This window comes from Myotis myotis, unplaced genomic scaffold (genome assembly GCF_014108235.1).
Source record: "Myotis myotis isolate mMyoMyo1 unplaced genomic scaffold, mMyoMyo1.p scaffold_m19_p_4, whole genome shotgun sequence".
In the NCBI taxonomy this organism is placed as follows: domain Eukaryota; kingdom Metazoa; phylum Chordata; class Mammalia; order Chiroptera; family Vespertilionidae; genus Myotis; species Myotis myotis.
The window spans coordinates 100,314,512-100,326,521 of NW_023416346.1; the positions used below are offsets into that span (position 1 = coordinate 100,314,512).

A 12,010-nucleotide genomic window follows, 5' to 3' on the forward strand; every position below is an offset into this window, starting at 1 on the left:
ATAATTTTTCAATACTTAGAGACAAAATTTTTAACTTGTCCTTAATGCATTAAAGGTTAAGTTGTCACCTTAACTAACTTGCAGACAAATTATTTTTCCTGATAAGTCCTAAAAATGTTTTAACTTCATCTTCATTTTCTTGAATCATCTTCTCTTATAAGCAATTTAGAAGAGAGTAATCCTAAAGTGAGAAAGTATTACAGTTCTGGAAATATCAAAGTATATACGTAAACCAATAATATCTTTAAACACATTTTTTGCAACTCGCTCCTGAACAATGTACAGGTACTGTCAATGAAATCTGCAAGTAGCTATACATGTTCATAAAAGCAGTTTTATAACCATAAATGATCAAGCAAGGTCAACTGTAAAATGTTAGAAAGTTGCAGCCTCTTTATTTAGTACCCAGAAAATGCCAGTAATTTAACATGATATATTGATAAATGTTGCCCACAGAGTTTTAACAAAAAAATAAATATAAATTCTATGTCATCTTTGGCATGTTGTAAATTCAAGATGTTAGCCATTTTTTTAGCAGCACTGTGAGGGAGAAAAACACACACACTATAAAATGCACTATTGGATTGGGTTTTACATGAAAAAAGTAGTACAATAACAACTTTCATGTCAAAAGGAGCAAGGCTTTAAAAAACACTTATAAGATAAATAATGGTATAAACTCCATAATGTAGTCAGAAAAAGAAAATACAGTTGTTTGAACATTGGTGACCGCCTCTTTCAATATCCGCATTAAAGATTTTAAGTACATGTGAATCAAATTTACACATAACTTCTAATTAATGACATTTCTGTTTTAAGAAGTTCAATAAAATGCCAGTGAATATCATATTTTCTATATCAGAAAATAAGTATAGGAATCCCAAAGTACTTGGGAAGTGTTGGCAAGATCATGTTTTTTGTTTGTTTTTAAGTGGTGGCTACAGCAAAATAGTCACTCTGCATAAACACGATGTTAACAAACACTACATACGATTTTTAAAAAAATTAAACACAGAAACACCTCATTCTCCTTTTTTGTACTGTAGAATTTAATGCAAGATAAATTCTCATTTCCAAACCATGCTGGCATTTCAATATTTAATTAGGATTTCTTATATAACTTTAAGAATGGATATTTATCATTAGAATGCTTTTGTGATGTTGAATTTCTTGTTATCGTATTAAAACACAAACTTATTTTTTTGCTACACATTGTCTCAATTTCAGAAAGAGTGAGTTTGAAAACTCAAATGTGACCTGAGCAATATTAGTTAATACAAAAGAAAAAAAGCAAATAAATCTAATTGGTCACATTATGACAATTTATTAAGAAACTAAAGCACTTAGTACATTCACTAGAGCTGTTCCATATAAAATTATATGCTTAATAAATACCTTTTGAAGAGTAGATTAATTTATATAATTAGACAAATAGAATGAAAGCAAAACAGACACTCTATTGTCCAAGGTTTAGAGATGTGAATATAAAGCAAATCCTAATTTGGGGCAATCATATATATATATATATATATATATATATATATATATATATTCATTTAGCAAAGATTTCTTGCTGGTCAACAAACTAAAAGGTACATACTTTGTGCATTACAATATAACTAAGCAAGGTTGAATATCTGTCTTCTAAAAATACTTTTACTTTCTGTTTCTTTTCATAGTTCAAAGAAACTAATACCAATTATTTAAGAGTGACTATACCTTCAACTATTAGCAACCAACTTGAATTTTAAGTGATCAAGCATTATCATTTTATTAAAATCATATGTTGGACTTCACTATATTGTAAGAGTAAACCCAGGAATATTGAATCCATGAGTAAAATGTTTTTGTGAATAATTACTATCAATGCCACTGCAGCCTTGCGTAGGGATGCAGAAAACACACTTCTGGATTGTTCTATTAATTTCAGCAATCATTCATTTTGAGATACATGCCGGAATTACCTGAATAAGCTGATAAATGTAAGAAATTGTTCTAAAAATTTAATTGCAATTGACCAATCTATACTTAATATGCCTTGCATTGTTGTTCAGACATAACATTATGTTAATAGGATCTCTGTGTGCTGAAATCTAGACAAAGGATCCAGATATTTTGACCCCACTGACAGTTTGCCTTCATCCTTTCTGTGTTCTCTTTTTCTCTATAAATACAATAAGAATAGGAGCCTAGGAGCAGGAGGAGACTCATTATATTATAGATCACATACTATGAGAAACAAGACTACAGATAAATATGGGCTTGACAACAACTGCTTCCCTCCACGCCGTTCTGTCACAAAAGTTCATTGTAAATTTCATTGTTATTAAAAAGCATGTAAGGTTTTAAAAGAAAATGTAAGTTGAGAAGTGGAAAGGAAGAAAATTATATGATAATCTGGCCTTGCGGCATACTGAGTAAATTCCTTGCCCAAAAATATCTTTCCTGATAATAACTGAATTTTAAATTATCCTCATCTGGTTCAATTGCCTAAAAATCCAGCAAGTAGAAACTCATTTGATTAATGGACATCTTTCTTGAAAAATGCCAATTATCTACTAACCACTGACAGAAAAATGTGAATTAATTCAATGAAAATAGCTGCTCTGTGGTAATGGAAGTTCTGATTTGAGTAAGGAGAAGGGCATGAGGTCATTTTGGGGCACAAAATCTTTTAGAAATAATTTAATCATGGAATCCTCTGTGAGGTAATCAAATAAGATAGCACACAGGGGCTGGAAGGCTAGAGAAAGAAAATGTAGAGAATGCCAAAGACATACTTTGCCTAATATAAAGCCTCAGTTTTCTAGTTAACCTTAGGGCCAAGGTAAGTGGTTCTTCTTCTTCAAATATGAAGGCTCTCTTATTGTCAGGAAAATACTATTCAATCAATATAAATAAGTTTATAAGTGGTCAGCACTATTTCAGCATGATGTTTTTTTTGTTTTGTTTTCTGTATTTCAGCATGATGCTTTAATAAACACTAAGCATCTGTTCTTAAGTTTGTAGGTAGACTACACATATGAAATCCCTTTGGGCTAACCAAAGATACTATAAAAATGTTTTACTATGTTTAATTACCAAAGGCAAGAAATTATAAAAATCAGTTTAGGTAATACTGGGTCTAACAAAATACGTTAAAGTTCATTTTTCATAAAAGAACTGAAATCTTTATTTCCCCACAAAATCACCATCTCTAGCACTACTATTTTAATTTTCTTGCAATTGGTTTCCTGAGTTTATTCATACTATGTGCTTTAGGACATTATATAGTTAGTCTATCTTGGTAAAATTGGTGTTTTCCCTTTGAAAAAAAAAAATGTTCTCTCCCTTCCAGATAACAATAACAATCCCAAACTGTGCTATCATTAAATACTACCAAGAAGCATCAACTAGAAAGAAAAGCAATGCAAAATCATTGTTCATGAATTCATTAGAAACTACAGTACTGTAAAGTTTTATAAAAATATGTTTTACTGCTTAAACACTTATAGAAGCCCCATTAAAAATGTCCCATTCCCATCTGCATTTGTTACTTTAGAGTTCTAGCCAAATGGACACATGATTAGGCATCCTTAACTTGGTTCCTTCTACAAAATGAGGGTATAGTTTGAAGCTTTCCCTTATAAGGTTGCTCCCTACTACTATTAAGCTACCATGTTTGAATTTTCCAGCAGAAAACTCTTGCAGAATTATAGAAAAGATCCACTAGCATGTCTGTATTTTTTACACATTGTCAATCCTCAATGAATGATGAGGAATCATGCTGTTCACTGCTTAATTTTGATTGTGTTCCTTTAATAAAAAAACTGTATGGCATGACCCTTCTGTACAAATTCATTGGTAAATTAGTTAAGATCATCTACTTTTTAAAAACGATTGATTATGGAAAGACTGAAAGTTATTGTTTTATTACTTTTCATTTTCCAATTTCACTTATCCTAATTTTATACTAGAAAAGTAGACATGGAAATAATATCTCTGCTCTCAAAAGTTCATCATGAAAATCATATCTCTGAGTTTGTCCTATCAGTTTTGATAGGAAGGCATACAAGCACAAAGAACAAAATGACAATAGGAAAATAAGTCTGAATATATGGACACAAATTGTCACATACAATTGCTTCTAGTAATAAAGCAAAACAAGGAAAGAAAAAAAAACAAATTAGAGCACAAAAGTCTACAAGATGTGATACCAGTCTATTTCTAAGCACTATTTTCCATGTGACATTAGATGTTCTTTAATGTCTTTCAATTATTGGAAAAAGACACCTCAAAATATACATACTTTTATACGCCACACCCAAGAAACATCTTTGTGCATGGAATATATATCACATTGTAAAGATAATATGTATAGTTTCTTTTATTAAATACCAAAGTTATGTCTCTTAGGTTAATTTATATACTTCAGCAATTAGAAATCAACTCTCTCTCTGAACTAAGCAAAATAAAATACACAGCAAACAGTACACCTAGCATACACAAGTAGTTCACTTATATTCATTAAACAAAACTGTAATATCCTCCAGTTTACATTCATGTGCTCTTTCTATCAGTAGTAGTAGTAGTAGTAGTATTTTATTCAACAACACAAAAAGATTCTTTAAAATTGTATCATTTAGAGAAAACAATACTTAATACACAGTGATTCTGAATCATAAAATTTAATAAGACCAGACCAATTTGGCTAGATTTCTTTCATAAATTTAAAATGTGTTCAAATTTTATGCAGATCATTCATATTACTTCACATTTAAAATGCCAGTTTATCTTCTTGAAGTATAGCTATTATGTAGCATTGTCTAAAATTTACTGATATGCATTATACTATATCATCTGTGCTAAGCTCACAAGTTCACTACAGTAAAATTTCAACTATATTCCATAGAATTCAAGGTATACTACTATGATACACTGTAATTAAAAGCACATGGAAGTCCAAAAAACAGCAGTGCAATTCATGATAAGGCGGGGAGGGGGGGGCACATGATGACTAAATCCAACTGGTTTACTTGAAAGTCAGCTTAAATAAAACCAAGGTAGTATGAACACCATGTACTTTATTTTCAAAGGCTTAGGTCACAATACCAATACAAAGCCTTTGGCTAAAAATTCTTCTTTTGTAGTACAATTCCATCAGAAGTGAACTTTACAGAAGCCTTTTGGAAACCTTTATTTCTAGACTAGAGACCCGATGCACGAAATTCATGCAAGAGTAGGCCTTCCTTCCCCGGGCTGCTGGCACCAGCTTCCCTCTGGCACCCGGGACCCGGGCTTCCCTCGCAGTCCTGGCTTCATCCCGAAGGATGTCTGGTCTAATTAGCATATTATGCTTTTATTATTATAGATGAAGCCACTTATGGATAATCTATAGGCCTGACTGCACACATTACCTGTGATTTAATTCTTCTGTAAAAACTTTGGCACCAACCATATCAGGCGTTCACATAATAGCACAAATAAATTTTGCTCTGGCATCAAACTACTGTATCTACATTTTAGTAATTACAGAGTGGAGTTTCTACCAAATGAATGGAGCCCTTTGGTTGTACACAATAATGATCTTCTAAAAATCACTTTCAATTTGTCCTTTTTTTTTAAATAAAAAAGGCCTGTCCTTCAGGATCTTATGTCAAAAAATACTGAAATTGATTTGCATTATACTATTATATTTGCATCTTGATTATTGGTAATGATTCACCAAACCATTATTGTATGAAACCAGAAAAACTATTAAAGTAACTATTTAAAAGGAACTTTAGAAGTTTGTGTGCAGAGAAGCTGTTAGGACCTTGTAGATACCATTTATATACTTAAATAAATCTTGGACAGTACTGCAAAACAACATATTGTGAGTATTGTGGACCCGTGTATGTTTATTTTTTTAATTTCTTTGCCCCTAAATAAGAAGACTTAAACAGAATATTCAAGTAATGCAGCAGAAAAAAATGCCTTTGATATAAGATTAGGCAAAAGCTACACATTTGCCTTTTCTCTTCATCCAGTTTGGCAGAGGAACACTGGAAATCTTACAAGCCAGTTGAAGTCTTCTTTTTCATGCTCCGTCGCTGAGCTAAGCTTGAGGCAGCAACAGGCTCTAGGACTGGTTGGAAGGTCTTGTGAGTCAGTGCTGAATATGTGGCAACCACTGCTCCCTAAAATAATGAGAAATATCACAAACTGAGCCATAATCTCTGAAGCTGAAAAAAAAAAAACTTCCAAGTATATCATAAGAGATTTAACTACAACTTTTTTTTTTTTTTTTCCGCCTAGGAAAATAACTGAAAATATTTGACCTGCACATTGATGCTCTTTTGATGAATTAATACCTGATTACTTGTATATTTCTTATTTCAATAACAATGTGTTTTACAATGTATCATTGTATCAGTCTTTCATCACTAATTTAATTTGGTTTTACAAGCTTTTAATTTTTTTTAATCTCAGAGGAAAGGGCGGGCAGGAAGAGATTAACCAAAAAAAACTTATGTACATATATGCAGAGCCCATGGACACAGACAATAATGTGGTGAAGGCCTGGAGAGGTGACTGGAGTGGCGAGAAAGAGGTCAAAGGGGGGGAAAGGGGGACATATGTAATACTTTCAACAACAAAGATAAACTAAAAATAAATAAATAAATTTTATTTTTAATAGGAATTGTACTTATTGTATATAAACATAATATTCTTAAATACATAGTAAAAGATTACTACAGTCAGGCTAATCAGCATATCCTCATACCGGTATAGTTATTGTGTGTGTGTGTGTGTGTGTGTGTGTGTGTGATGAGAGTATCTGAAATCTACTCTTAGCAAATTTCAGTATTCAATACGGCACTATTATGCTGTACATTAGATCTCTAGAGTTATTCTTCCTGCATAACTTCAATGTTATATACTTTGGCCAACATCTCCTCATTTGCCCCTTCACCCTAGAAACCACCATTCTACTTTATGCTTCTACATATTTGACTTTTTTAGATTCCACACATACAAGAGATCATGTAGCTTTTGTATTTCTATGTCTGGCTTATTTCACTTAATATCATGTCTTCCAGGTACACCATGCATATTGTTGTAAATGGCAGGATTTCCTTTTTTAAAGCTGAATAATATTCCATTGTATGTGTGTATATCACAACATCTTTATCATCAAAGAGTTATCTGTGCTACCTTGTTCCCTGCAGCATTATTCACAATAGTCAAGACATGGAAGCAACCTAAGTGTCCAAAAAGAGATGAATGTATAAATTACTAAAATTTAAAATCTAGGTTCAATGTCTATAGATATAGGAACATGCACCAGTGGTTATTAATTTAGAAACCAATAGCAATCTTTTTTTTCCATATGAGATTTGCATTTAATCTACTCCTAGCCCTAGTTTTTTCTAAGAGCTAAGCAAATATAATCAAGAAACTTGTATTTATCATCAGAAAGGCTATAGGCAAAATAAAGAAGAGACTATGGCTGTTATTTAGAAATAAATAGAACAAAACAAAACTATAAATAATCTTTAAAAAATAGAGATACTTTAAAGTGATTACATAAGTGGTCATGAGTGAATGGCATGCAATGGCTTTATAAAGTATCAAGTATTTAGAAGATACATAAAAGTATGTTTTACCTTAATGACATATGATGTACCAATTCTATTTGGCTGATCATTTGGCAGCTGGTCTCTCTGGGTTATCCATGAGTGTTTTAATACTTGTTCTGTAGTGTACCGCTGATGTGGGTCCATATGTAGCATATGGGAAAGCAAATCCTAAATTAAATATGAAAATATATCAGTAAATTTTTTCGTAAATACATACAATTTCACATTTTCTCAAAATATAAGAGCATAATTATATTTTCAATTAGTTCGATCTAACCTACCCCTAGGGTAAACAAACCTGTACTCTGAACAGTTGATTGTCAAAAGAGAATTTTGAGATAGATTTTTCAATATACAGTATATCTTTACTTATTATTTTTAAATCAGAGAATACCAAATCTGTGGGACTGGTATGTGGTTAGAGAGGGAAAAGAAAAATGTAAAGTAGCAGGAGTTATCCTGGAATGTGCTAAATGGTTAAGAGGAGAAGGGAACTATTGATCTTTGCTGGTAAGCTGGATCACAAAGTATAAGGGTATGTGTATATGGATACAGCATAGAAGGAAGGATTCCATTTGTTAATGCACCCAATAACTAATGATTTACTGAATAAAATAGTAAAGAAACTATAATATAAATCAAAGTATAGAAACTGACTGCTAGCATAATAGTGGTCAGAGTATCAAGTTTTTCATCAGAGTAACTAATTGTGAATATGTTTATTTTATCTTTGATAATAAAAATTTTATAAAATAATATAACCTTATAGTAAAACACAATTTTAAATATATGAAATTATATGATAATTTTAAATAAACTTTTTGCCAAGCATATTTTAGAAAAAGAAGTAAGCTCTCCTTAAAAAGCATCTTCTAAAATAGAAACAAAATCATCATTTTGTAAACTTTTCATCAATAGCAGAAGCAGTGAAACTAAAAACTCTAAGGAGTAACATAATAATTTGAAGAATAATGTAATTGGTTTAATAATATAAGGGAGTAGAACAATCAACAAAAATCGATTGTAAAATGGACAGGTGGGCATAAATAAATGACAAATAATATAAAAAAATATAACAGTGATTACTTTAAAAGACAGACCTAAGTGATAATCAAAAAATGATAAATGATAAATGTTCCAACGGTACAAGGACTTCTTCCTCTGGCCAAGATGGAATACCAGGGATTCACCAACCTGTTTGAAACAACTCTCTTATCCCCCTCCCCCCCAGCACACACACACACACACACACACACACACACACACACACACACACACACCATAAATATAGGACACAATAGCTTTCAAGAGGTCAAAGATTAGGAATGAAGGAGAGTGATCTTTAAAATACAGGAAAGAAGTCAAGTAAGCCCTATGATTGCCCCAGCTTACCACCTTGAAGAGAGAATTTTCAAGCTGCTGAAAGATGAGAGAAACCCAGGCAGAGCCTGACATTTTCCCTCAGAGTTAGGAGAGACCAAGGAAGAGAGAGAGAGAGAGAGAGAGAGAGAGAGAGAGAGAGAGAGAGCAGGACTGACAACCAGAGAGGTGAGAAAATCAGATAAAGAACTACAGAGATCTGCAGAGGGTCTCCCTCAACTATTCCGCAGATTACTGATAAACCCATATATATATATTTTGGGGGAAACTAACAAAGGCAGTGGTAAGAACTTTCTGAAAGGATTATAGAGAAATCAGAACTCATGCAAGTTGGAGTATATTGCCTGAGTTCTCACCAGCCAGACTTGAGAATCTCATAATTCATGGAGTATTTGTTAGAGTACTTACAAGTAACCTCCTTGAGTAGTGAGGAGCCCTAGACTTAAAAAAAAATGTATTAAAAGGAAGATTTAAAAACATTACATTGTTTCCCTAACTTGACTGTGGCCCAGAATAAATCTTAAGAATATTTATATAAATAAAAAATTGTCTAGCACCCACTGGGGTAAAATTCACTATGCCTAGCTTCTTATCAAAAATTACCATTCATAGAAAAGAAAATGAAAATAAAATGCATAATAAGGAGAAAAAAGTCAATCAAGCCCAGTTGGTGTGGCTCAGTGGTTTAGCACTGACCTATGAACCAGGAGATACCGGTTGGATTCCCCGTCAGGGCACATGCACAGGTTGTGACCTTGATCTCCAGTGGGGACCTGCATGAGGCAGCTGATCAGTGATTCTCATCATTGATGTTTCTATCTCACTCTCACTCTTCTTCTCTCCCTGAAATCAATAACAATATATTTTAAAAAGAAAAATTCAATCAAAATTGACCCAAAGCCCTGGCCAGTGTGTCTCAGGTGGTTGGAGCACCATCCTATATACCGAAAAGTAGCAGGTTTGATTCCCAGTCAGGGCACATACCTGGATTGTGGGTTATATTTCTGTTCAGTGTGCATGTGTGTGGCAACCAATAGATGTTTCTCTCTCACTTATGTCCGTCTGTCTCTCTCTGTCTCTCCTTGTCTCTCTCTCTCCCTTCCCCTCTCATTAAAACCAATAAGCATGAGAAATGAAAAAAACAACAATCCCATTTACTATAGAGCCAAAAAATTAAAGATACCTAGGAATAAACTTAACTAAGGATGTAAAAGACCTGTACTTGGAAAATTTCAGGAAATTGAAAAAAGAGATAGAGGAAGACATAAACAAATGGGAGAACATACCATGTTCATGGATTGGTAGAATCAACATCATTAAAATGTCCATACTACCCAAAGAAATCTACAGATTCAATGCAATCCTCATTAAAAAATCAACGGCATATTTCAAAGATCTAGAACAAACACTCCAAAAATTCATCTGGAATAAAAAAAAAGATGCCGAATAGCCACAGCAATCCTGAGAAAGAAGAACAAAGTTGGAGGGATCACATTACCAGATATCAAGCTATATTACCAAGCCACTGTTCTCAAAACTGCCTGGTACTGGCACAAGAACAGACATATAGACCAATGGAAAAGAACAGAGAATGCAGAAATCGACCCATGCCATTATGCTCAATTAATATTTGACAAAGGAGGCAATAGCTTACAATGGAGTCAAAACAGTCTCTTTAATAAATGGTGCTGGGAAATTTGGACAGATACATGCAAAAAAATGAAACTAGACCACCAACTTATACCATACACAAAAACAAACTCAAAATGGCTAAAGAACTTGAATGTAAGACAGGAAACCATAAAAATCCTACAAGACTCCATAGGCAGCAAAATAGCAGACGTATGTTGTAGCAATATCTTTATAGACACAGGTCCTAGGGCAATGAAGACTAAGGAGAAAATAAACAGATGTTACTACATCAAAATTAAAAGCTTCTACACAGCAAAAGAAACCATCAACAAAACAACAAGAAAGCCCACTGCATGGGAGAACATATTTGCCAATAATATTTTAGGTAAGGGTTTAATCTCCAAAATTTACAGAGAATTCATACAACTTAACAAAAGGAAGATAAATGATCCAATCAAAAACTGGTCAAAGGATCTAAATAGCACTTGTCAAAAGACAACATACAGAAGGCCCAGAGATATATGAAAACATGCTCAGTCACTAATCATCTGAGAGATGCAAGTCAAAACAACAATGAGATACCATCTCACACCTGTCAGAATTGCTATCAACAAATCAACAAAGGACAAGTGCTGGAGAGGATGTGGAGGAAAAGGAACCCTCCTGCACTGCTGGTGGGAATGCTGACTGGTGCAGCCACTGTGGAAAACAGTATGGAGTTTCCTGCAAAAGTTAAAAATGGAACTCCCATTTGACCCAGTAATCCCACTTCTGGGACTATATCCCAAGAAAACAGAAACACTAATCAGAAAGGATATATGCACCACTATGTTCATAGCAGCACAATTTACAATAGTTAAGATTTGGAAACAGTCTAAGTGTCCATCAGCAGAGGAGTGGGTTAAAAACTGTGGTATATCTAAACAATGGAATACTATGCCGCTATTAAAAAGAATGAAACTTTTACCATTTGCAACAGCATGGATAGAACTGGAGAGCATTATTCTAAGTGAAATAATCCAGTTGGAGAAAGATAAATATCACATGATTGCACTCATATGTGGGATATAATAATCAACATAATTCGATGAACTAGAATAGATCCATCTAGAGACAAATAGTAGGGGAAGGGGGTTAGAGAGCCACCAAAGGACTTACATGCATGCATATTAGAATAACCAATGGACACAGACACTGGGGCAGTGGGGGCTTGCCCAAGCTGGGAAGGGCTGGGGGAGGGGGTCAATTGGGGAAAAAAGAGACATATGTAAAACTTTAGACAATAAAAAAACAATAACAATAAGCATGCCCTCAGGTGAGAATTAAAAATTTTTGCCCATCCAGCAAGTGTGGCTCAGGGATTGAGCATCAACCAAAGAATCAAGAGGTCACTGGTT

General features: G+C 33.4%; 1 protein-coding gene across 4 annotated transcripts in view; it reads right to left on the minus strand.

Moving 5' to 3' along the window:
* Positions 1–370: 370 nt before the first annotated feature.
* Positions 371–12,010, minus strand: part of RPS6KA6 (ribosomal protein S6 kinase A6) — a 232,026-nt gene continuing 220,386 nt past the window's right edge. For 3 of the 4 annotated variants that reach the window (XM_036305340.1, XM_036305338.1, XM_036305339.1), the window contains 2 exons: positions 7,629–7,769; positions 371–6,158 (listed from right to left, as the gene is read on the minus strand). In XM_036305340.1, the coding sequence (XP_036161233.1) occupies positions 6,033–6,158; positions 7,629–7,769 (267 nt within the window). In that variant the 3' untranslated portion in view covers positions 371–6,032. Of the gene's footprint in view, positions 6,159–7,628; positions 7,770–12,010 lie in introns of those variants that run through there. The other variant, XR_004966969.1, reaches the window with a different exon arrangement.